The sequence below is a fragment of the Polypterus senegalus genome, chromosome 9 (assembly GCF_016835505.1).
Source record: "Polypterus senegalus isolate Bchr_013 chromosome 9, ASM1683550v1, whole genome shotgun sequence".
Lineage (NCBI taxonomy): Eukaryota > Metazoa > Chordata > Cladistia > Polypteriformes > Polypteridae > Polypterus > Polypterus senegalus.
The window spans coordinates 122086066-122113596 of record NC_053162.1 but is presented as its reverse complement, the minus strand read 5'-3'; the positions used below and the strand labels follow the sequence as shown (position 1 = coordinate 122113596).

General features: G+C 36.8%; 2 protein-coding genes across 6 annotated transcripts in view; one reads left to right on the top strand and one right to left on the bottom strand.

Moving 5' to 3' along the window:
- The window catches only part of LOC120535695 (tumor necrosis factor receptor superfamily member 3-like), a 71407-nt gene extending 65960 nt beyond the window's left edge, over positions 1 to 5447 (top strand). For all 5 annotated transcript variants that reach the window (XM_039763686.1, XM_039763685.1, XM_039763684.1 and 2 more), the window contains 2 exons: positions 434 to 662; positions 4550 to 5447. In XM_039763686.1, the coding sequence (XP_039619620.1) occupies positions 434 to 662; positions 4550 to 4797 (477 nt within the window). In that variant the 3' untranslated portion in view covers positions 4798 to 5447. The remainder of the gene's footprint in view (positions 1 to 433; positions 663 to 4549) is intronic.
- Positions 5448 to 10858: 5411 nt separating this feature from the next.
- Positions 10859 to 27312, bottom strand: LOC120534904 (adenosine receptor A1-like). The gene is made up of 3 exons (XM_039762410.1): positions 26420 to 27312; positions 18473 to 18903; positions 10859 to 11597 (listed from the first exon to the last, which is right to left on the bottom strand). Exons 2-3 carry the CDS (start codon positions 18886 to 18888, stop codon positions 10859 to 10861), a joined length of 1155 nt encoding a protein of 384 aa, XP_039618344.1. The 5' UTR covers positions 18889 to 18903; positions 26420 to 27312.
- Positions 27313 to 27531: the final 219 nt, after the last annotated feature.

Below are 27531 nucleotides of genomic sequence, written 5' to 3'. Positions count from 1 at the left end.
CACCCCAAAGAGTGTGTATGTATGTATATATATATATATATATACAGGTATATATATATATATATATATATATATATATGTATTTGTGTGTATGTATATGTATGTGTGTATATGTATATGTGTGTGTGTGTGTGTGTGTATATATATATATATATATATATATATATATATATATATATATATATATATATATGACAGCAACACTCATTACTCACAACAGTGACAAAACAATTACATTGACAATTATGTTACGTTATTTTCAAAATGTTTCCTTTTCTTTTTCATTACTTCTTTAACACACCACTTCTCCGCTGCGAAGCGCGGGTATTTTGCTAGTCATAAATATTTGTAGCATGAGTTGGTGGCTTGAAGTACTGTTTGAGTCTCAAACACAGACTAGTCTTTTTATTGATTTTTTATATTTATTTTTCAGGAATCTGAACAATCTAGTCTGTCTTCAAATCTGCCTCTGCTCCGGAACTGTGAGGGATTATCTCCTAGCTCTTCACATCACAGTACTTACCAGACAAATTTGTCAAGTGCAAACCAAAGCCCCATTTCTGTCTGTAACACCTCTCTAGAATTTGAATCTAAAACTGCACGAAGCAATTGTCACAATCCTGATCTACAAGCTGGTGGATGTCAATATCCAGTTATTTCAGGTAATGTTCTTTACAGTTTCTAGGTAATTGTCTTTAATTACTTCAGAACATAAGCAGTTATTAAAAAATAGGTTTTGTCCCATTGTAATTTTGTCTACTGATCTCTTTTCCAAAAGCTCATTAAACCCAAGATGACTGAGCAGTTCGAGCAACTTTATAATACAGTATTGTCTTTTCACTGCATAGCTTAACACCATTACCTCATTTTTCAGCTCTTAATCAGCCCTGCAACTCTTCCATTGCTCATGACCACCTGCTTCACAAATTTATGTATTGATTTTCTCCATCTCATGCACTGTTTGCAAACATGTTCAGTACTGAACACTACAAATCCTTTATTTTTCTGTAGTAATGGAGGGATCACAAATGATTTTTAAATTCAGTGCATCCTAACATCAATAATGAAAGACCAATAACCCATCAGAGACAAGCAGAAGAACATAAGTAGAGGCAAAGAAGGGAGCCTCTTTCTTCTGAATGAGATGAATTGTTCTTTCTTGTCAATTATTTTATTTTCCAACTGGCCCAACCACAGACTAGGGCCAGATGAATGTTGCCAGTCCACTTAATCTGCTTGTCTCTGGACAACGAGAGGATACTGGAGCACTCAGAGGAAACCCACGCAGATGCAGAGAGAAGATGCAAACTCCGTGCAGTGAGGACCTAAAATGCAACCCAGGTCTCCTTATTGTGAGGCAGCAGTGCAACAACTGTGCAATCTATGCTGCCTCTTCTTTTCAGTTATTCACTAGGAAATAGCACACAGACTGTCACAGCAGGTTGAACTTGACTGTCATTTGCCATGCTTGTTTTGAAGCTGCATTTTTGTTGGTGAAAAATTCTGCAAGTTCTAAATCAAGAGTGCAGATCCGTTAATGTGCAATGTTTTTTGTGGACATAATATTCTAGTGTGTGCTTCAACAGCTGAAGGAAGACTAGAGAACAAAGTGGTAAAAGTCTGCTCTTAGATAGATAGATAGATGAGTTACTATCAGTGTAGTAATATTAATTTTTTTTTTTGTCCCCTCAGCTTTGACATTGTTAGGTAGTTTTACTAGAAACTAGGATGAAATGCCTATCTTTCTGTATCTACAGTGTTCTTTTCAGAGCCATGAATAGTTATAGTGGGTTTAGGCAGCATTAGAAAAAACACAGAAAATAAACTGTGAACAGGTTGCCATTCAATTACAGGTCACACTCACTGATATCAAAGCAATTTAGTCTCCAGCTAACCTGGAGAATGTGTAAACTCAAATTGAATATTCAGTATAAAACATTTTGAGAGTAAAATCCTTATGACAATTGCACCATGTTATACAGAATATAGCATGCTTTAGTTTAAAGCAGTGTAAAAAGCATCACTACTTTGTATGTAACCTAATTTTCAGGGCTCAACATCAAGTTCTGTGTTTAATAAGAATTGTATCCCAGTTTCATACATTTTCAATTATCATTGTAGTATTCATTGAAATGTTATCATTTTTTCACAACTAGCTACAAAGGTAAAAGGACTTACAAGCTAGGAACATTTAAGAATCACTGCCATTATCTTAATAATGCTTTAACTTTTATTACTCACGTTTCAGTGTTTTAACATTTACTAGCTTGTTTAAATTTGTCTTCTACACAAACCATCACTTAGATGTAGTTTATCATATCTGGAAGCTGATTATGTACTGCATGTTTATTCCTTATTGTCAACTTGTGTCAAATAGTAAGGCATCGATTGGAACATTAAGGCTAGAATGTAAACGTGGATTCTTCAGTTCTACTATTGAGTTCCTGAAAAGAGTACCACTACCATTACTATATATATATATAATAAATAATGTGAATAATAAAAGGCAAAGCCCTCACTCACTGACTGACTGACTCATCACTAATTCTCCAACTTGTAGGTAGAAAGCTGAAAATTGGCAGGCTTATTCCTTACAGCTTACTTACAAAAGTTAAGCAGGTTTCATTTCAAAATTCTACACGTAACGGTCATAACGGTCGACAACGTCCGCCATGTTGAACTTTCTTATTTATAGCCCCATCTTCACGAAATTTGGTAGGCGGCTTCCCTGCGCTAACCGAAACCGATGTACTTACTTATTTCGATGGTATGACGCCACTGTCGGCCGCCATATTGAACTTTCCAACGTCACCAATTTTCAAACTTCCCTTGTAGTTAGAAGGCTGAAATTTGGCAGGCCCATTCCTTACAGCTTACTTACAAAAGTTAAGCAGGTTTCATTTCGAAATTCTAGGCGTAACGGTCATGACAATCAACAAGGTCCACCATATTGAACTTATGGGCCCATCTTCAAGAAATTTGGTACACGGGTTCCCAGCGCTAACTGAATCCTACTTACGTACATATATACGTCCATAGCCTGCAGCTCGGTCACCATGTGAGACGGCGTTGGGTCCCCCATCCCAACGCCTCCCACGTTGTTGGCTGCCTGCCTATATAAGGCCGTCCGTCGCTCCAGTCTCTACATTCCCTTCCTTGCTTCGCCACGGGATTCACGTCTCCCTACTGATAACTACAGCCTTTTAGTTTAATCTACGGCTTCACCGCTGTTTTATTGTTTGTTTATTACAATTATAGTTATTGTATAGGTATTTTACACTTACTTTACATTGTTCAGGCACCCAATTTCCTTATCATTCCAACCCCCATTACCATGTCTATCGAGATGATCACTATCGATCAAAGAACTATCACTTACCGAGTGGTTTCCATGCCCGGAGATACCACTTACCTTTTCCATTCTCTTTGTTACATATCAGGCTCACTCTTGATATCCGGAGGAACATTGTGTCTTATGTATTGAATGACTGGGACAGGTTCAAGGTGTGGACTGATGACGGTACAGGAGATAATTATACTACACAGGAGCACTATAAGAGTGAAATGCTTAAGCCCTTCACCTATGGTTCTGCATGTGAGTTGATGTCTGCCACTGAATTGTTCGCTTGTCGCTTTCAAGTGTACCGAAATGGCCAAATATTTTACACCTTTCGACAACCGCCAATGCCTCTTAAACATCTTAGACTCACAGGTGACAATTTCAGTAGTGGACACTTTGATGTTTATGAATGTTTAAACTCTCAAAAGCAGGATGTGATTTTATCGATGAAACCGTGCTTACAAGTGCTGTGCTTTCAACGCTTGACAGATGCTTACAACGCTTGACAGATGCCGAATGTCACTTCAATACAACAAATCCTGCAAATACTGTCATAATTGAAGCAAACCATGAAACTCAAACCGATTATGACAGCAGCAATCCAAGCTGTGAGATTTGAGACAAGATTACTGTTCACATGGCCAAGTGTAAGTTGCATGCTCAAGAGTAAGCTCAGCGCACAGCTTGGTCATGTTACAACCGGAGGGCCGAACTGACAACATGGTATACAAAGAGATCCTTAACAAATAATTATTGGCATATTTTCCCTCAGTTTAAAAAGGTTAAATTTTCATCTTAATTAAAATTTTAATGCAGTACTTGCCAGGCTGGTATTTTGTTAGTATATATATATATATATATATATATATATATATATATATATATATATATATATATATATATATATATATATATATATATATGTATATATTATAGGCCTACTGTGTATATATATTACTATATACAGTACAGTGTTATTTATTGTTAATTAATTTATACTGTACTTGAGTCCCAAGTGAGAACTCCCGACACATAATACCATAGTGCTGTCAAGTCAAAGTTAATTTCTTCATAGTGCACATTTTTTACTTTTAATTTGCGCTTTATTTTTTGTGGATGATCCATGAAAATTGGAAAAGAATACCTACTTGAAAAGTAGTTTACTCTTCATCATGTTACAGGTGTTAATATTGTTTTTTTTCTTCATAGGCATGACTGTTCATGGTAATGTATATATATACAATGGACCTGTTGTGAACAACAACTGTAGTTCTTCTTTAGCGTCATCTTCAGAAAATGGTTCTCCGGAAACTGGACAGCCGGCAAGACTTTCTGAAATCAGGTTACCCATTCAGGAGGAAAGAACTTCTGTGCCTGTACAAGAACAGCCAAATCAGCCACAGCAAGAATTTGGGAAGGAGTCTCATCTTTCCATTGTGGAAAACACAGTGTATTAATTATCAGAAAAAAATGACAAGTTGTACTTTTGTCACTTGTGCAGCAGTATTGGATGACAGTCAAGTCCTGCCTCGTCTAGCATCTGCTAGTACTGGTTTATGTTATGGGATACAGTAATGTTAGAGACACCTATGCTTTAATGATGCTCACTGGTTATGTTAAAGGTGAAGGAAGACCTATACTGAAGATATGATGATAAAGTCTTTGGTAATGCTATTAAAAATGGAGTACTTTCGAATTCACTTGTTAAGGAGGCTTGTGGCTTCATGGCTTTGGATTTTTATATCTTTATATATCATTTGCTTTCACAATATATAAGCCTTAAAATTTTAAAGAGAAGCCGCATAACTTGGTGAAGCATAATCATCAAGTATTTTTAAAGAGTAAGCTCTAATTAACAATCCCAGGACTGAGTAACTTGTGAAGATGAAGACTTGAAGAGAATATGCGGAACACTAAAATCACAAATACGCTCAGTTTATTATATTTGTCAATGCACATGTTGGTTAAGTATGTGCATTTCATGCTTTTTTATAGAAACACACATCACATGTTTGTTCAAAGTTTGTTACCAATACTTCAAACAGGAACTGAGGTAAATTATGTTGCCAATAATAAAGGCTATACAACTGAGCAAGAATCACATTAATCATTTTACATTTCAGTGTGTTTATACTCATGTTTGCAAAATGGAGGTAATATTACTGATTTTCTTTTTTGTTGTACTGTTATTTATCACTTGAGCTGACATGATTAGACAGCTAGTTTAATTTTAGCAATTGTTATTTTAGTAAATATATGCTCATCTGTTACACAGGTCACCGGCTCCAGACCAAACTCAGTCCATCACAAAGGGTATAGGTCAGAGGAAATGGGTTGCTTATGCATGGGCAAGTCTTCAAAAATTGTACATGTCTTGATAATGCATAGATCCAACTTCAGAAGTTATACACTGGGTTGAGAGTGCACTGACTTAATGGAAAACATTAGGTTAGTGGTGGCATTTCTATTTTTATTTACTGCATAGATATCATATATTTAAGGTGGAACTCAGACCTGCCAAAAAGAGAAAAAAAGAAAAATTGCCTTTAAAAGAAAAAAAAAATGATTTGGAGATGTGTGAAAATAATATCATGGCATAGTTTCTACCTCACAACACTTGAATTTGTGATTCCTGTCTGGAATGACCACTGTATAAAGTTTTCATCTTGCAGATATTCTGATTTCCTCCCACAGTCCAAAGACTACAAGTCAGGATAACTGGTAACATTAAAGAGGCTACACAGCAGGAACGAGTCCTAGGCAGAATGCCGCTCCATCACCCAGGGCCAGTAGGTTTACTACTTATGCCTTGCTTCCAGTGATGCTGGGATATGCTCCAGCCCCTGTAACCCTGACAATGTATGCCTTTGTGAATGTACTGGATATACAGTACAATACATTTGTTTCCTTCTGATATTTAGCACAGCAGCAAGGTTAGAGGTATGAAAACATTACTACTAAAGTTGAAGAGGTTATGTGCAGGAAAGACATTGACAGTAGCATTTTGTGTTGGAATTAATTCTGCTGTTCATAGAGCTGGGCGGATTATGAAAGATCAGTTTTTGTAATAGGATCTTACAGTAACTAGCACTTTCATACATTTTATTAATAAAAATATATACATATGTTTCAAATGTAAGGTGAATGATTGTTTTAACACAAAAATACAAGAAGACTTTGCTCTTAATTACCAAAAATGTTAACAATAACTGTTAAAAGTTGTCACCATGCTGAGAGATGAGTGAAACTCATGGGTCTTCTAGTTTGTTCTAAAGTTAAGGGATTACTGATGAAATCAAAGCTTGAAAGATCTGTTGCTGGGAGAAATATTCTGCAAAGATGAGATAGCACTATAAACAAAATAAAGAATGAAGTGAGAAAAATAATTTTCTCAATAAGCAGTGTTCAATATTGTGAAGTGTCTGTTTCAGTCTTTCAATTACTGATTGTCATTTATGCAAATGGTGTCATTTTTGATTCTTGTATCCTACCTTGAAAATCAAGCAATGCAGATTTTTTTTTCCTTGCACAGTAAAATTATCTTACAAGAGTAGGAGCCACTACATAAACTTTTGGGTACAGGACTATCATATTTTTGTAACATCTCACTTTTGGATAAAGGTGTGCATGCATACTTGCAGTAGAACATATTTAAGTACAAATGCTAATAGCATATAGTGTGGTTCACTATTGTTACTTGAAAAGAGCAAGCAGCTTGTTGTATGGTCCATCTGCCTTGTCTAGTTTTTGTCACAAATCAATAACAGTTACACACTGGTCTGTTACTGGAACTTCAGAAAGTCAAGTGGGACAGTGCTGGTGCTGTTTGTAATGTTGAAGTTTACTGTCCGAATTATAAAGTTTTTTTTTTTAGTTGTTATTTCATCATTTCCCCCACACCAGCTGCAAAGTTCTATGTTTCATAATAAAGTTATGAAAATAAGCAAACAAAATCATTTTTAGGCATCAGGAGTATTTTTTAGAAGTTGCAATGGTTTTCAGAAATTATAAATGACAAAAGTTAGGTTTTTTTTTTGTTTTTTTTGAAGTTTTTAACATTTGGAACACCACATGGTCTCTAGCTGTGTGTTATTTGCACATTCTCCCAGTGTACACATGTATTTTCTTTTGGATACTGCAGTTTTCTCCCACATCCCAAAAGCATGAAGCTATTTAGGAGCCATACATTAACTTAGCGTAGGCTGTGCGCAAATGTGACTTGCAGTACTTTTTTTTTTCAATGCTGTGAGACCCTGTAATGGAATATTGGTTCAGAACTTTGAAGGGTAGACTGCTTTTCTCCAGTAATAACTAGTAGCACATAATGTCTGTGTATATATTGCTCCTCTGTGTTGCTTTTGATTTTGAAACTAAATTGGTTGTTAGTGAAGAATTTTACCCATTTCATTTTTATTTGTTATTTTCTCACATATAATGGATTTAACAAACATTATTTTTATGCTTGCACGTTTTCCTGTATTTTAAACTAAGGTAACGTATCTGTTGTTTTTATGGACCTCCTGCTTCCATTTGCTACATTTCCATTGTCATATCCGTTAACCAATAACAGGATTTCCTGACTTGTTCCCAGTAATGTTTTCAAAGCCTTTGCTTCTTAATTATCACTTGCCTGATGACTGTTACTTATCAGTGACCATGATGCCTTTGTAATTTTAAGTCTTTATTCAGATTTTTGCTTTTTACCACTAGGTTGATTATTTATATTGATGCATTATTTAGCATGTGGGAAGAAGTATGAAAACAAGTATAGATAAAAAAAATTCTAGAAGTTTAACATTTTATATTCCTTTTTGTGATATGTTACAAACAGTGCAGTTAATTTTACATGCAGCTGTTAAATGAGTAATATTAGCTGTTTGGTAAAATAATCTTGTAACAGCCATGCTGCCAAAAAAGTTGGGACACTGTGTAAAATGTAAATAAGACAGAATACAGTGATTTGCAAATTATGTCAACCCTATATTTAATTGAAAATAGCACAAATACAATATATCAAATTTTATCTTGTTTTTTGAAAAATACAGTATCTCCTCATTTTTAATTTGATGTCAGGAATACATTTCAAAGAAGTTGGAACAGGGGCCTATTTTCCACTGTGATGCATTAACTCTTCTTTTAACACTCTGTATGCATTTGGGAACTGGGGTGGCTGATTGCTGAAGTTTTGAAAGTTAAATGTTGTCTTATTCTTGCCTGATAGAGGATTTTAGCTGCTTAACAGTTTGGGGTCTCCTTTGTCTTATTTTTCATTTCAAAATACGGAAAATTATTTCAGTGAATTTCAGTCTTTTCAAGTACGGAGCCATGCTGATGCAATACTGTACATGCAGAATGTGGTTTAACATTGTGTTGCAGAAATAAGTAAGTCCTTTTCTTAAAAAGACATTTTGATGGCTGCATATATTGCTCTAAAACCTATACCTGTATATATTTAGTTCAGCATTAATGGTGTCTCCCCAGATGTTCAAGCTACTCAAGCCATGTATGCTAATGCACCCCCATGTCATCATGGGTCATGGCTGATAACAAGCCAGATGGTTGCTGTCCTTTTAGCCAGGAGGATGCAGCATCCATAATTGTCAAAAAAATTTCTAATTTTGATTTGTCAAACCACGGGACAGTTTTCAACTTCAGCTCAGTCCATCTTAAATGAGCTTTGTGCCCAGATATCATAGAGGTATTTCTGATCATGTTTATATTTGGTTTCTTCTTTGCATGGTACAGTTTTAACTTGCATTTGTGGATGCAGCATCATACTGTGTCCACAGAGAATATTTTTGGAAGTGTTCCTCAGCCCATGTAGTGATTTGCACTGCAGAATCATGTTCAATTTTAGTGCCACCTGATATCCTGAAGATTATGTCCATCCAATACTGGCATTTGGTCTTGTCCCTTGCATACAGAAATTGCTCTGGATTCTCTAAATCTTTTAATGATACGGAATTATGTAACATAGATGATGAAATCCCCAAATCCTTTGCAATTTTACATGGAGCAACATCGTTATTTTGCCTGTGCAGTCTTTCACAGAGTGGTGAACCTCTCCCCATGTTTACTTTTGAGAGACTCTGCCTCTCTGGGATGCTCTTTTTATACCCAGACATGTTACTGACCTATTGCCAATTAGCCTAATTAGTCATGAAATGTTCCACCAGGTGTTTTTTGATTTTCCGCAATCAATGACTTTTCCAGGTTTTTTTTGGCCTACTCCCAACTTTTTTGAAACATGCTCCTGACATCAAATTTAAAATTTCTCACTTTCACCATTTGATATGTTTGTTCTGTTTTAAATTAAATATGAGTTTAAATGATTTGCACTGCGGTGGACTGGCGCCCTGCCCAAGGTTTGTTTCGCCCTGCCCAGGGTTTGTTTCCTGCCTTGCGCCCAGTGTTGGCTGGGATTTGCTCCAGCAGACGCCTGTGACCCTGTAGTTAGGATATAGCGGTTTGCACAATGGATGGATGGATGAATGATTTGCAAGTCATTGCATTCTGTTTTTATTCTTTGGGTCATTCTTGTGGCTAAGGTCTATCATATTTTGCAACACCACACTTTTGGCCAGTAGTGTATGTGCATAAGTACAATGAACCTCTTCAATAGTTCAGTATTTTTATTTGAAAAGAAAAAGCAAACCGTTGTATGGCCCATGTGCCTCGTCTGTAATGTGACACACAACATAAGATGGTACATAATAGGAATTTCTTCCATCTATCCATTTATAACTCCTAAAGAGGCAAGTGGGATAGTGCTGTTGGCAATATTGAAATTTGATTTCATAATTGTAAACTTTTTTCTAATTTACTTCATCATCAATTGCCTCTACGTAATTAAATGCTTAGGTGTCAGGAGTATTTTTTTCTCCTACTCTGTTATGTATTATGTTACAGACAGTGTAGTTAATTTTAAATGACAGTCATTTTCTAACCCACTTAGTCCTGGGAAGGGTCACTGGGGTATGCTGGAGCCTGTCCCAGCTAGCAAAGTGCACAAGGGTGAACATAAAAACATACACCTAGGCCAAAGTAGGATCGCCAATGCATCTAACGATGCCTTTGGACTGTGGGACAAAACCAGAACACCCAGAGGTAGCCTAACCCACACAGCCACAGAGAGAACATGCAAATACAGGGAGGACACTGGATGCAAATCTTGCTGTCCTTACTGCAAGGCAGCAACACTACCACTGCACCGCCGTGCTGCCTCTAATTTTACATGTATATTTCTAAATGAGTAATACTAGCTGTGCTTAAAATGTATTGTTTTTTAAGTCTTGATTGAAAATGAGCAATTCATATAAAGAAAAATGTATTTTCTTTTATGTTTACAAAACCTGCTAAATCCAAAGAACCACCTCATAAGGCTTTTTGTCCAAAAGATAGGTTAAATAGGAATGCCAGGTTTACAACTGTAGGGCAACTGAAACATGAAAACAAAATAGTGACAATTTTAATTATATTTCTGCAGCCATGAACACAAGTCTCAAAAGTACATTTGACTCAGTTTTTAAGCTCCAACTCACTGTGGTGATGTTCAGACCTCGATTGTATCCCTGAAATAAGTCCTGGCTGATCGACTGTTGATAGATGATGGTGTCGAACTTTGGTATTTCGCCTCCAGTTTTTGAGAATCTGCCTCATAGCTTTTTTCAGTTCCCTGTTTCTTGTAAAATACAACAAAGGGTTGGAGGCAGCACTAAAGACGGCACAAAAGAGTGAAGTTGGAAAAACCCAAGATGGAAACAAACACTTGGGACAGAAGAAGAGAACCAAATTTATAAGATTGAAGGGTAGTCTTGAAACAATGTAGAATGTGAAGAGGAGACCAGTGATGCGAGCAACTCGTTTTTGCTTTTTGTAGAAGCCCCTGCTGAGGCTGTTTTTGAGACTGTGGGCCTTCAGTGCTTTGAAGATCAGGCAGTAGAACACAGCAATGATGCTTAGAGGAATTAAGACACATAATCCAAAGATAACATATGACAGGTAGGCAAGTGACAAGACATTCTGATAGAGGCAAGGAACATAACATTTGATGGGTGACTCCGAACATCCTTGGCTACCTTGTTGCCAGGAGGCATGATGCTCAGATACGCTTGAGGTGTTCATTGAAGAAGAGATATTCTGCAAGTTATGGTAGTTATTAAATCCCATGTAAGGAATGATGGTAGCCATTAATCCTCCAAGCCAGCACAGGCTGGTGTGAAAAAATATGTTGGTGCGAGTCAAAGATGACTTGTACCTACGTTAAAGACACAAAAATTAAATATGTCAAACATGGTAGTTTGGTTAGCAGCCTGCAACATAATCTGCAAAGTCAAATTCAACATATACAACATTAATGAAAGTTATGTAATGTTTAATAATAACGTTTTGTTACATGTTACACTGGTGCTTCTAAATGCTGCAAACCACATCAATTACAAATGGTAGCTGTGTTGTTGACAACTACCTTCCTGCTTTTGGCCCTTGTGCTTTGCCTGTTAGGTTTAGTACATATTGTAACCATACTCAAGGAAGCATTCCCACCTTCTAACATCCCAGCAGGTTTTACCTCATACCAGGATTTAGTTTGATATCTAAAACCGATTTTACCTCTTTTGCTAAATTTTGCTCCAACAGACACCATTATCTGCTAAGTAAGGAATACAGATAGGGACAATTTGTTGGTACTCCTTCACAAAAAAAAAAAAGAAAAATTCACAATTGTTTCTGAAGATAATTAAAACTAACAAACATAATTGGCACCCTTCGCTGTTTATTCTGTGTTTATCAAAAATCAGATTTTGCTTTTTTGATTAAACATAATATTTCAGGTAATAACACAGATGAAAGTGGCATGGACAAAAATGATGAAACTCTTAACTTATTATTTTGTTACATGACCTTAAGAGTCAATCATTGCAAAACAAGTTATTACTGTAGCTCTCAATGACACTTCTGCACCTGTCAACAGGCAGTTTGGCCCACTCTTCTGAGCAAACTGCTCCAGCTGTATCAGGTTTGAAGGGCGTCTTCTCCAGACTGCATGTTTCAGTTCTTTCTATAGTTATTCAACAGGATTCAGATCAGGGTTCATAGAAGGCAACTTCAGAATAGTCCAATGTTTTGTTCTTAGCCATTCTTGGGTGCTTTTAGCTGTGTGTTCTGAGTCATTATTCTGTTGGAGAATCCATGATCTGTGACTGAGACAGAGCTTTCTGACCCTGGGTACTACATTTCTCTCCAGAATGTCTTTATAGTCTTGAAATTTTATTTTTCCCTGCACCCCATGCCTGACACAGCCAAGCAGCCCCAAAACATAAACAAAGCCTCCTACATGTTTCATAGTAGGTATGATGTTCTTCTTTGAAAGCTTCATTTTTCCATTTGTGACTTGCCAAAAAGTTCCAGTTTGTCTTATCTGTCCAGATGACATTCTCCTAGAAACATTGTGGCCTGTCAGTGTGCATTTTAGCAAATTCTCGACTGATTTTAATTTTTTTTTTCCAACAGTGGAGTCTTCCTGGGGCTATGTCCATTGAGCCCACTGGCACTCAAAAAGCAGCAAATGGTGTGATCAGACACTGATGGACCTTGACCTTGGAATTTAGCTTGTATCTCTTTGGAAGCTGTCCTTGGCTATTTGTCTACCATTCTCGCTATTCTTCTGCCCATTTTGGGGTCAATTTTCCTCTTGTGCCTACATCCAATAAAGTTAGCTACAGTCCCATGGACCTTAAACTTCTTCATAGTAACTGCAACTGTTGTCTCAGGAACTTCAAGCTACACGGAGTTGATCCTCTAGCCTTTTCTTTAACATGCTTGCCTATCATTTTCTTTCTGATCTCAGACAACTCTCTCCTTTGCCTTGTTCTGGTCCATTTTCAGTGTGGGACACATGATGATACCAAATGACAGAGTTACTACTTTTCTCCATTTATATAGGCTAAATGACTGATTGCACAATTGGAGTCATGTGTGATATGAATTCACTAATACATCCAACTATTTATGATCTTTTCAACAAATGTGTCGAGGCCATTTTTGGAATATCTTTGTAGAATTGGCAATACTTTATTTCTTTTCACACTGACTTTGCTTTTTTTTCCAAAGGCATGTAGGCACATATGGGACAATTACTTTTAATTTAATCACTTTTCAGGAGGCATACAGCACTTTTTTAATGAGCTGTAAAGTTACCAACAAATTTGTCCCTACGTAGCTAGCAGAGACATTGTCACTTAGCTCAGTACTACAGTAAAATTCACAGCCGGACTAGTCGACTTTAGTTTGAAATTTTAAGTCCAGCAGGTGTTGTGCAATCCCTGTGCAAAATATTATTTACATATTTTCTAAACTTGTGGGGAAAAATGCACAGGATTGAAATGATTTTGTTGATTTTTAATCATATTCCACTCCATGAACATAATGTTGTACCATAACTAATCTTTATTTCTCGAGGTCATATTTTATATACTGTATTTAGGTTATTCCTGCTTTCGGATTGTCAAAACGGAGTTGGCAAATAAATGTTCAGTATTTAAATATGTTATCATTCTTTCCTGTGTTTTATATTTTTCACTTTCATTTTTGATAAAATCAAACAAAAAAAAAACTCTTTTGGAACTTTAGGTTTTGGCTCAGGGTTGATGTTTTTGTACACTGAAGATGTGTGATTCATAATGGCTGAGAAAGCATGACTCTTTGACATCAGGTATACTGAGTATTATGGCACTGAATTGGTGCTGCTTAATGGGTATTTGATGTGTATGACAGGTATTTGGTGACACTGGAACATTTAATTCAGTAATATTGTATTTTGTTTGCTTTAAGCAGCAATTCATCATTGTGGTCACAGTGTAATAATAAGCAATAGTGAGTAATAATATAAATGTATATATTTAGTGTTGATCTACACAGAAACATGTTCTTTGCTTTTTACGTATGGCCCTTGGTACTCCGCGATCACTTTAAATGCATTATGATGAATTTGGCTGCTACATTTCCTGTCATAATCCTGGGATTCCTATTGCATCCCAAAACATGTTTGTTAGGAGACTAGCCTGATGTGTATGAACATATGTTTGAGAGATCCTTGCAGTGGGCTGGTGTTCCATAATTTCTTGCTTTTAGGATGGTTCATACATTACAATGGAAAGAGGGGTTGAAATAGAAGGAAGGCAATGAATATGTTAGTTGAAGCAAGATACCTGCTAGCTGTAGGTACATGAATACAGTAAGATGTTGATGCAAACTAGGGTTATGGTCAAAAGTATCCAAATATTGATAAGGAGTCATTTTTAACATTGTTAAAGTTATTTCAGTAGTCACTTTTCATCATATCGATTCTACAGCCTCCGTTAAATGCACTCCAGGTTGCTCTGGCTTTTGACAGCTGACCCTAGTAGGCTACCCATAGGCATGACTAGAGTTATAGGCCTGTTTCCACCTACTCACAGGTGTTAATATGGCAGCTTCTGCAGTGCTGGAGACTTCCCCAGCTTGCTAAATTGACAAAGAGGACAGCCAGAATGGCATCTAAAAGGACTCTGACTTTGTGTTAATTGAAGATGGAGAACTTGAAGATACATGTAAGCATGTATCCATGATTTTCTAGAGCACCATAGCTACTAAAGGGGCTAACACATGGGGTCAATACAGAGAGTTTCAAGAGGCCGGTATCTCATTTCTAAATTACAGAAACATTAATCAGTATAATCATGTAAACTGTTGCTTTTGAAGGAGGGATGTTTTGTTTATTTTTTTTTTCTACATGTTAAAATTGAATTAGGGATGCAACATTTGTTTTGTACTACACATTAAAATGTCTTCTGTAGATCGTTAAATGTTTAGCACATTAAGACAAGGTCCAAAATTATTTTCTGCCTGTGGGCCAGTTTTATTTAGCGCTGTTCATTCATGGGCAATGCTCTTTAGCAGTAGAACACCTTAGCTCCCTTAATTTTTGAACCTTCGCCATGCAGTGTGCTACTGTAGCATGTTACTTTCTTGTATTATGTGTGATTTTAAAATTAAAATTTAAAATTTATCATGTAATGTAAGTCGTGATAATTTTCAAAACCTTATTTTTATATAAAAGTGGTGCTCTGATATTCAGATTTAAACTTGTTTATTTTCATGGTTTACAAAACTTTACTCTTATCTTTTACATAAGACTGAACTACTTGAAGTATTCACATTTAATCAGTAACATTTCTTCTATTTCTTTTCATCTATGTAAAGCTTTTAATGAATAAAGAAATACAATTTATTTAAATAAGTTGTTTATTGATTTTCATTATATACTATAGTGGGTATCAAAAATGGTATTGAATTTCAAAACCTTTCTTAATATCGGATCGAAGATTGAAATTTTGGTATTCTGACAACCCTAATGTGAACACACAGCTTAGTCTCATTAGTAATTTAGATTTCACTTCTATCTAATTGTATAATATATAAATACACAAGCGTAAGGAAACTTTTACTAAGATGTCTTTACAAAGCAAATTAATTGACTTCTAGAAAGTGCAAGGTGGAAATAGCATGATGTTAATATTTATCTATTAAAATTGCTAACGTTAGTATTGTGTTTTGATACAGTACATACCTTTATAAAGCAATATACAGTACAGTATTTGCCATGGGAAAGACAGACACTTAAAACAACTGTATTTGTACTCCACTGGTAGGAGTTAACTTTGGCACTCTAAGCCAAGCATGGGTTTGTGTTTTGTAATGATGTCCTACATTTAGAAATGTTTTTTTTTACTTAACATATGGGCTTGAAGATATGACTCCATGGTGCTTCACTAACTCATAAGAGGTCAAGGTGAAAAGAATTGCTGACGTTAGTGCTCAAAAGCTGATCTGCTATGGCTCCAGGGCTGAATGTTGATTCTCACCATGCATTACCAATCAGACTTTTTTAGCATTGTGTTGTGCTACCATTGGAGCTCAGGTATGAGAAACTAGCCAGCCAACATTTACTAGTGTAGGACAGACTGGCATTATCTCTTCTGATCGTGGCTTAACAAGCCACTGCCATTCACTCTTAATATCAATTGAAAAGTCTTTGTTTCCATGACAGTTGATATTGAACCTAACCTTTCTGAGGAACAGCAAGTGCACAAGTAGAGAAAGAGACCGTATATGTAAAAGTCCTGCGTTCTCTTTGCTAAAAACAAGAACTGACTGATCACTAGCTGACCCAGCAGATGTGATTTTGCTAACAGCAAGAAGACCAACCTCAAAAATAAACTGCAGTTCCGCCTGCAATTTAAGGGAGAACACAAGGCAAAGAAGGAGACAAGTTCCTTAAACACAGAAATAAAATACACTGAAAATTCTTCCACTTGTCAGCAGAAAGCCGACCTGGAAAGAAACAAAGCTGTTTTACATTTTGCATCCTAAATACAGTAACTAAGTGCAGAGCAGCTTCTCACATGCACACACTCACACACAGAAACTGCTGTAAGGTGGGGGTAAACCAGTGTCACCTTTACATTGCAGGCTTAATAACTAAAAATTAAAGCTACAGTAAGCTACAGTTTTTCATGTTAACATATATGTTGTCAATAGGCATTTTATAAAATGATGATTTAAACCAAGTAATCCATTGGTATTTCTTACCATCTCTCCCTCAGCCACATCATGCGGCAATGGCCAATCAGCCATGGACTGAGAATGGGGAGTTTCTCATTTCACTCAAGACAGGTCCCTGTAAATTTAAAATGAAACTGTTCTTTTCATCTTTCCTTCCAGCATAAGCCTGAACTTTATTATGTCCAAAATATATTGTTTGATTTTTAGCAGCAGTAAAAGATCTAGATGGCAGTGAAAGTATATTTAGGCCTATTACAAAATTAGAAAATAGTGAGATTGTCACTAGCAGTAGTTGAGGTAGACACACAGAGTATGTGTAAATGAACAGAATATATTTTAAGGATGTTCTTTCTGGAAATGTTTTGAGTTTGTCTTTTAATTTCATAGATTGACTTGAAGCAAAAGATGTTTATCACTTTTGGTCATTATCCATTCAGTCACTGTAGGATACTGATACATGAAAGTGTACAATAAAGTACTTGTTTGTGTAAAGAATTGCATGAGAGAATATGAGGAGGCAGTCACAAATAAGAGAGTTTACATAAATCCTAATACATTACAAAGTCCAGGGTCATAGAAGACCTGACCTTTTGCCTTATAGCAGTGGACTCAAGGTGGAAACCAAATCCAAACAAAACACTTGTACACATAAATGGCCTATCTTTGTGCTGTGGTAAGAAGCCAAAGGATCCCTGGAAGAAACTCATATTAACATTAATAGAACAAGTCAGAGAAGGCATGGAATTAGACACTGATGACCTTTGCAGTAATCCCCTCTCTGTATAACATCATGAAGATGTTTTCTTATTGAGGTTAGTAAAACTATGTACATAAACTTGTGTATCTTGAAACATGATTCAGATTTGCTTTAGAATTTTCAAAATATTTCATGATGTTTGTTAGGTTTGTCGTGCGTAGAATTGAGGTTCCATAAGAAGGCGTAGACCACTGTGCTGCGGAGGGATTTAGAGCTGTTGCTTCTCTAGATTGAAAATAGACAGCTGTACAAATTGGACATCCTTTGAGAGGAGACTTTGGGTAGACCTAGCACAGATTTTTAGCATGACAGTGAATACTCCAAGAAGAACTTACAATTACAATTGCCATTCTTTGTCATTCATTCTGTTTATTTTGTGACCTTTTTTAAATCAAAGAGATTCAGAAAATAAATTTATAGAAACCCCCAAGAGGAACCCGTGTTAAAAGTATACTGTAAGGGCGGATAAACAAAAATATGACAGCATATTAGAATTTGACATTTCCCAGTTATCCAAGATAAGGTTTGTTCTAATGATTCCACATCATAGGTAGAATGTTCTTCCTGATGGAGTCTGTTTATTTACACATGAATCATTTTCATATTTTTTTTTTTTTGCTATTTCTTTCACATTACTTCTAAGATTGCTTTCAGCCTTGCACATTATGCTATTAGAATAAGCTGTGGCTCCATGAGCACTTGTAATGTATAAATGTGATGGAATGATGAAATGTTCCAGATAATTAACTAGCTTTTAAAATTAGATAACTTACCTAGTTGGATATGCCACAATGTACCAACGATAGTAAGCAATAACAACATGATGAAAAGAAGATGCAATTGCCCAGCTAAGAACACTTGTTGTCAAAAGCATACAATAGTAAAAGGGCAATGATAAGTTGAGATCTGAAATAACCATAGTTGGGCAAGCTGTCAAGCAAAGACCGGTATCCACTATTCCCATTGACACCATGACGAGATTTGTTGCACTCTTCTTGCGCTTCAAAAGAAGTGCTCGCAAGACCAGAATGTTGAAGAGACACAAAGCAATAAGCAACATCAAAGAAGTGGGGAGAGCAAGTCCTAGAAACAGTCCTGTCCAGGGATGATCTGATGTATGCTCAGTGCCCCAGAATGTGGAATTGTCCCCATCATATCGCTGGATCAGTTTTGGAATACTTGGATCCATTATGGAGAGGTGAGCCTGAATGAGAAGGACACACAAGTCAGGAAAAGTAAATTTGCTTAAAGGTGACAATGATTAAAAAGTCAGGACTTTGTTAAGAATCACAGAAATGTTTGAACAGAATATAGGAATTTTGTTTTGGAGAAAATAGTAAAAGGTGATGTTAGGAACAGTTCATTATTAGTATAATGCTTAAATTAGAATGAATTATGTTGGTCACACAGTTCCAAAAAGTGTATTTCTTTACTTTACTCTGCTTCATTGTGGCTATCACAGAAGAAATAATTCTTCATATTTATTAGCTTTTGTGTCTGACTAAAATTTGGAAAAAAGTTGATAGTCTTAACTGATAATGCAAAAATGACTATACTGGAGACTGTCATTGCCACTAATTCACCATTTCCTTGGTCTGCCAACTACTACAGATTCACCAGTAAATTGAAAGATTTCTCACCAAACTCTAGTACAATGTTAGCAAAATTGCTTCCGTTACATTGATTCATTAGCAAATATCACAATTGCTTTCCCGCTTACTTTTGAAGGAGACTCTGTGGGACTCCAGGTTCTCCACTCGTCACAAGTTCCTTATCTACAAAAAGCATTCAAATTGTTTTCCAGGACAAGAAAATTGAATACATCTTGGATGTGCTTATTCTCATTCCAAGTACGTTATACTCTGCTGCTAATCTGATACTGAGATCACAGTCACGCAACACAACTAGAACAGTATCTTCCTCAAGCTGCAGAGATGCAGGCATTAGTTCACCACACTTCAAGCAATATGAACAAAACAGGAAGATTTAGCAAGGTTTGTACAATGGTCTAAATCGGGTACCAAATGGCACACAACAGTGACTCCAAAACCCAAAACATTTGTTGCATCATTGAAAAGATACCATACTTGTTAAACTTTATCCAGAACATACAACTGGGACTGGCAAACTTACATGACCTCTGAAAAATTTCCATAAGGATAAAGAGAAGGTCAAGTGTTACATGTCCAGGAGAAAATATGTATTATTCCTATTGAATGTGAATCATCAGAAGAACCCTTGAGAACTTTGGTGTAGAATTCCCCACAGAGGCTGAAGAGTGTGATCCCTTAACTGGAACAGACACACAAGTCAGATTCATGTAATCCTTGTTTGGTGGATTGTATCAAGGGCTGAGTGCTGTGTGTTGCTTTTGTGAGAAAGATGATTAATGTATGCTGTTTGCTTCATTTTTGTTTGTGACAACGGGATTGGAAAGTTTTTTGGTTTTTTTGTTTCTTTCCAGCCATTGGCAAAGCAAATTGTGAATGAAGTGTGTGTACTGTTCATGTGTGAATGAAGTATTGGTGCTGTTGACAGACATAATGTAGCACTACAGAAGCAGTCGAGCAGTATGTAAATAATTAACTAGCCATGAATGGGGTTATAATTTCCTTGTAAAGAAAAAAGCAAAAGAATAATAATTAAGTCAGGTATATTGAGAGAGATTGACAAGCATTGGTGCTAAAAAGAAGAAAAGTATATACAGCACATTAAAAAAGGAAAGGAATTGTAAGGATAGTTGCAGTGGGTTAGAAAGACAGAAGAGGAGAAGGAACAGTTTCTATTGCAAAAGACAGGAGTAAGGGAAAGTCTATCCAGCCATCCATCCATTTTCTAACCCGCTGAATCCGAATACAGGGTCACGGGGGTCTGGGGAAAGTCTAGTAAGACATTAAAGCACATTCAGCGGGCAGTTTAAAGTGTCCAAGCAGCAGCAGGCGGAAGGCATTTAGTAGTAGAGTGAATATTTTTAACAGTTGACAATAATAATAATAATAATAATACATTTTATTTGTATAGCACCTTTCAAGGCACTTACAGAATATAAGAAAGAACGGCAGGGTATACAGCGTATAGCATTGTACAAACCAAATAAATAAATAAAGAAGATTAAGACAGTAAATTCAGAGAAAGTCTAACAGACAACAGAATTGACTGTCTAGCACACACACACACAGGTTACATGAACATCTTTACAGAGAGGTAAACTGAGAGAAGGGGAATGAAGTCAAGTAGAGCTAAAAGTCTTCCTGAACATATGTGTTTTGAGTTGTTTTGTAAAAGAATTCATGGAGTCAGCTGACCTGATTAATTTTGGTAGGTCATTCCAGAGTCTGGGCGCTATACAGCTGATGGCCCTGTCAGTCATGGAGTGTAGATTAGTGTTGGGCACAACAAGATGGCTAGAATCAGAGGACCTTAGTGAGCGGGCAGGCACATAGTGATGGAGAAGGTCACTGATGTAGTTTGGCGCGAGGTTATTTAAGGCTTTGTAGGTTATTAGTAGGATTTTATATTTGATTCTGTAAGACACAGGGAGCCAGTGAAGACGGAGCAGGATGAGTGTGATGTGCTTGCTGCTGCTGGTTCGAGTAATGACTCTTGCAGCCAAGTTTTGACAAGCTCTTGGAGGGGTCAAGTAGGTAAGGAATATTCCACTTAAAAATTGTATTTTTATATGTTATTTACCCCTTGTACTTTCTACTGGCGGTAGAGAAAAAAATACTTATTCTAATGTTTTCATGCAAAATGAAAAGAAATAAGTTTATGACATAACAGAAGCCAACAGAGACCAATGCTGTCCGTGGAAAAAATATTTAAAAAGACTCATCTCTTCTCCTCATTTGTTGGTCTAGAGTCCCGTCTTTATTTCAAAAAGTGGTTTCCATGATGCTTTAGTTTACAGTTTAGGATGTGCACTGAGTATTCTGCAAAAAAGCATAAGCTTCACACATACTGAGCATATGAAAAGATAACTGACGTGTAGATTGTGAGATTTTTTTTTTCCCCATGGACATTTTTCACATCGTTTGTTGCCGTTGTACAACACTGGTCACCACTGGCTTCTATTATGTCATGTACATATTTCTTTCCATTTTTTCTTGGCCACCAATACAAAGTACACGGGGTAAGTAACATATAAAAATTTTTATTTTTGAGTGAATTATTCCTTTAAATAGATAGAGCAGTTCATTTAAATTCATATTTAATTTGAAAAGGGATTTACTACTAACAGTCACCCAAGTAATTTAAGCATGTAAACAATGCCAAATAAGTCATTTATGATGCTGGGCATATTAGAGGTCTGGTTTGATGATACCTGTTTCCAAAAGGCCTAAATCTGAGTGATAAGTCAACTAATCTAATACTTCAACTTTGGTTTACTGAACTTGAGGTAGAGGTAGCTAGTCTCCTTTGTTTTCAGGAATAGGCAGATTTTTACCCAGATATTATTTAAGCAGATGGCATGTACTCCTAAAGTGGTGCAGGGGGAGATTAAAGACCAGAGAGATAGAAACAGGTGAATCACAGTTGTATGTTAATACAAGATAAAGATTGCACATGGTCCAAGGGTATCAACCCCAGAGCTGGAAGAATCCAGCTGTTTACAGGACCTTGCAGAAATGAACAAATGAGGAGCTCCAACAGGTCACTGCAAAACCAGTCCCCAGAAAGAGAGGAGTAGTGATAATGAATGCCTCAATCATTAGGGGAGTTTGAGATGCAGATTTACTCCAGGGGAAGAGAATCTACTAGGTGTGTGGTATTCTTATTGCATCATCAAATGTTAGATTTAAATAAACGATAAAAGGCTTGAAAGTAAACCTTATTCATGCAGTAGCAGTTGTGAACACTTCACTTTATACATCTTGACAGGATACAGAAAGGACTGAATAAGGCAAAAAGAATGTTAGGTTACACAATGCTAAGGGAGACCACTATATTTAAGTTATACAGAACACTAGTGAGGGCTCATTTAGGGCACTGTGTACTGTTTTGGCTTCCATGTAACAAAAATGATATTACAGTGCTAGACCAAGTCAGAGAAGAGTGACAAGGCTGCTTCCAGAACTGAGAGGCATGAGATATGAGGGAAAAATTCTTGGAGTTGAACCTTTTCAGTTTAAGCTAATGATCTTTAAGCTGTGACATGATTAAAGTGTATAAAATTTTGAAGATAATTTGAACAGTGTATCCAGGCTTTTAAAATGGTATAACCAAAATGAAAACAAAAAGTAAAAGTGAGGTGTTTGCAAAGCTCAAAATCCCCATTATACTTTAGCTATCAAAATCTTTGTCTTTATTTGAAGTCTTCCTTTAAAATTTTTTGTCTCATTGAGGGGTTTGTCATATTTTATATTATAGCAACCATGATGTCCTGGGCTACATACCTGACAACTGTGAACTATCCTAGTGAACAAAAACACAAAAAACTGCTAGCCATGTAAACATCCCCAAATAGTGGTGCCAGCGCAGAGTAACAAAGGCACAAAATGTCAACATTAGTATCACCATATGTACAGTGGTGCTTGAAAGTTTGTGAACCCTTTAGAATTTTCTATATTTCTGCATGAATATGACCTAAAACATCATCAGATTTTCACTCAAGTCCTAAAAGTAGATAAAGAGAAACCAGTTAAACAAATGAGACAAAAATATTATACTTGGTCATCTATTTATTAAGGAAAATGATCAAATATTACATATTTGTGAGTGGCAAAAGTATGTGAACCTCTAGGAGTAGCAGTTAGTTTGAAGGTGAAATTCGAGTCAGGTGTTTTCAATCAATGGGATAACAATCAGGTGTGAGTGGACACCCTGTGTTATTTAAAGAACAGGGATCTATCAAAGTCTGCTCTTCACAACACGTTTGTGGAAGTGTATCATGGCACGAACAAAGGAGATTTCTGAGGACCTCAGAAAAAGAGTCGTTGATGCTCATCAGGCTGGAAAAGGTTACAAAACTATCTCTAAAGAGTTTGGACTCCACCAATCCACAGTCAGACAGATTGTGTACAAATGGAGGAAATTCAAGACCATTGTTACCCTCCCCAGGAGTGGAGATCAACCAACAAAGATCACTGCAAGAGCAAGGCGTTGTGACAGATTAGGACCGTAGCGCTCCCTTGAACCCTTGTCCAAGACTCCAGACACCAGATAAAAGTCCAATAGTTGACTTTATTTAAATGCCACAGTGCACAAAGCACCCTCTCATCCACTATATTCATTAAACAATACCAATACACAATAATAGTAAATCCTCCACTCCCAGACGAGTTGCCCTCCTACCACCCACCTCAGCTCGCCGTCTGGGAGCTCCAACAATCCTTTTTTCCTCCCTGACCCGGAAGTGTTTCCAATCCCCAGTCCACGTGATTCTTTATCACTTCCAGGTCAGGTACTAGTCCTTCTTCTCACCCCGGAAGCATGTCGCTCTTCCTTTGATGCACTTCCGGGTTATAGGGCACAAATGAGTCTTCAGTCCTCCCTGCAGCTCCCTCTTGCGGCACCTGTGGTATCCAGCAGGGTCATGTATCAAAACTACATAGTCCATGACTCCCTGCTGGTGTTCGGGGCACCTCCATACTACAGAGAGGGCTCCATCTGGCGGCCTGGGGCATTGGATGGGATAACAAGCCGGCCAAAGACCACAGCGTGTAATAGTCAGAAAAGTCACAAAGGAACCCAGGGTAACTTTTAAACAACTGAAGGCGTCTCTCACATTGGCTAATGTTCATGTTCATGAGTCCACCATCAGGAGAACACTGAACAAAAATGGTGTGCATGGCAGGGTTGCAAGGAGAAAGCCACTGCTCTCCAAAAAAAAATTGCTGCTCGTCTGCAGTTTGCAAAAGATCACATGGACAAATCAGAAGGCTATTGGAAGAACTTTTTGGTTTAAATGAAAAGCGTTATGTTTGGGGAACGGAACACACTGCATTCCAGAGCAAGAACCTTATCCCATCTGTGAAACATGGTGGTGGTAGTATCATGGTTTGGGCCTGTTTTGCTGCATCTGGGCCAGGACGGCTTGCCTTCATTGATTAAACAATGAATTCTGAATTATATCAGAGAATTCTAAAGGAAAATGTCAGGACATTTGTCCATGAACTGAATCTCTAGAGAAGGTTGTCAAGCAGCAATGCAACGACCGTAAGCACACAAGTCGTTCTACCAAAGAATGGTTAAAGAATAATAAAGTTAATGTTCTGGAATGGCCAAGTCAAAGTCCTGACCTTAATCCAATCGAAATGTTGTGGAAGGACCTGAAGCGAGCAGTTAATATGAGGAAACCAACCAACATCCCAGAGTTGAAGCTGTTCTGTACGGAGGAATGGGCTAAAATTCCTCCAAGCCGGTGTGCAGTTACCGGAAACATTTAGTTACAGTTATTGCTGCAAAGGCGGGTCACACCAGATACTGAAATCAAAGGTTCACAAACTTTTTCCACTCACAAATATATAATATTCAATCATTTTCCTTAATAAATAAATGACCTAGTATAATAGTTTTGTCTCATTTGTTTAACTGGTTTCTCTTTATCTACTTTAAGACTCAAGTGAAAATCTGATGATGTTTTAGGTCATATTTATGCAGAAATATAGAAAATTCTAAAGGGTTCACAAACTATCAAGCACCACTGTATATACTAGCTATCCACCGCGGCTTCACCCATCTATTACTGAAACAGGACATTGAGGAAAACCCCTGCCCAGCTCTCTACTACTGACATCATTCTTCCCCCTCCCCTCGACCCGCAGCCACTGTCTCGGACTAGTGTGAATATATCGCTCCTGCAAGCGAACTATGATTCTTAGCGCAATAAGAGAAGTCGCAAAAGCAACTGGAATGTTCAAGCAAATTATAGAAAAAAAAAGATTTAAATCCATTAGGTAGTTATCTCGTTTGCTAACTAAGCGGAGTTAAGGTTACGCTCTGAGACAGACTCATATGTGAGGAGGGACACACCCCCTACCCCTAACACAGACCGCAAGCAAACTATGATACTTAGCTAGATAAGAAAGTTGCATGTTTTTTTTTTTGCTTTACAGCCTTAAATGAAAACACACAAACCAATATTTCTTCCAGCTTTACTTACTCAATGCAATCTATAACATCCAAGTGAAAGATATCACAGCTATAGTTCAGAAGAATTTAAAAAAAATAAAAACAAGAAATACTCAGATTAATAATAGGGGCAGTTTGCACATAAAATAATGCAGTCTGAATGTGTTACTGCTACAGAACATTAGCCACTGTTGTAGTTTATGCAGTTCCCTGCAGATTCATTGTGGATTAAGCATGTTCAGACAATAGAAAAATGAATGGGTGGTTACTTAAACCTAGTCGAACAGTGTGTACATACTGTATGACAATTTTAATCTGAGTCTTAATAGCTTTAGTTGTGGCCTAATGAAGTCCCTTAATCTCTTAATCAACTTTTATTTTATACACAATTAAAGATAGAAGCCTTCGTAGAGAATACCTAGCCCTTCTTAATCAATGTAGTCATATCATAATTCTGTCATCATACAGATCTATAAAACATAAAGCAATGTACCCTTAATGTACCCTTTCAGTAATAAGATCGCACTGAGAAACTGACATTTGAGTATTTATTGACATTTAGGATAGCATAAACTGACATTTAGTAATGAATGTGTTACTTATATGTCCACTTCCTCACGTGAACTAATTAAGCAGACAGGATCACTTACCTGAACTAGATTGTACTTGCAGTCTAGCAGCTATGTGTTGTCTCTAAAATGAACACTGGAACCTTCAGAGCAATTTCATTCCCATCCAGCTTCCATTACTTCTTCATACTAGACAAATTGTAAAAGGCAGATGTTCTGTAGACTTTTCCCACAAAGAAGTCCGCAAAACTTAGCCATTTTTTCAGGAATTGTTTATGTCTAATCATAAGAATTTTGATTTTCCAAAATGATTTAAAAAGCACCACTTAAAGATAATACACACTATTAAATGTGCTGTTCTGTGTCGTGCAGGCTGAGTCAGCCCAACTGTTTCATTTACAGAAGACGTGTAAACACTAAACTGGACAATAATCCACATATATGAAAACAGTCAGGAATCTTCTCTCTCTTTGTCTGGCACTTCTTTTCCTTGCCTTGTTTTATGTCCTCAGTGTTTTATTATTTTGTGCTTGTTGATCTTACTTTTGTCCTTTTTCCTTATTTCTTCAGCATTTTTATTTTTCTTGTTTCTTCTGCATGAATTTGAGGTGCATCCTTCTAAAATGATAGCTGTGAAATCTGACTTTCACTGGTGATGTTCAAACAGAAAGCTGAAGTCGCCCAATGAAAGAACTGAGGAGATGACTCCTAAGAATGTTGATTGATTCAAATTAAAATATAATATAAAAAGTTAAAAAATCATATTTTGACAAAAGAAGGTCATGAACTGTGATGCCACATTTTCAAAGGAGAAAAAAAAAGTAATTTTAAAAATGTCTGTTAAAGAAATAAAAGACTAGAAGGGTAGTGGTGAGAAACTGTAAAGAGTGAGAACAAGGGGAAAGCAAGGTGCTCTTTTTGATCTAAAAGACATAAAGCTCAGGAAGTGCGGTTCACAGGTTAGACTACACTGGTCTTCTCAGTGCATACAGGAACAAACAAGGTGTAATGTGGCCTCAGGGAGATGGCAACTCATTAACTAGTTGCCCCCCTTAAGAATAGCTACTACCGGTTCATTGTGATTGCACCTTCACTACAGGAAAGGACAATCCTGGCCAAAACTAGACTGGGGGTTGGGGGGCCTTGGGTGGAAAAAAAGCACAATTTGGAAATGTGCCTAGCAGTCAGATGCA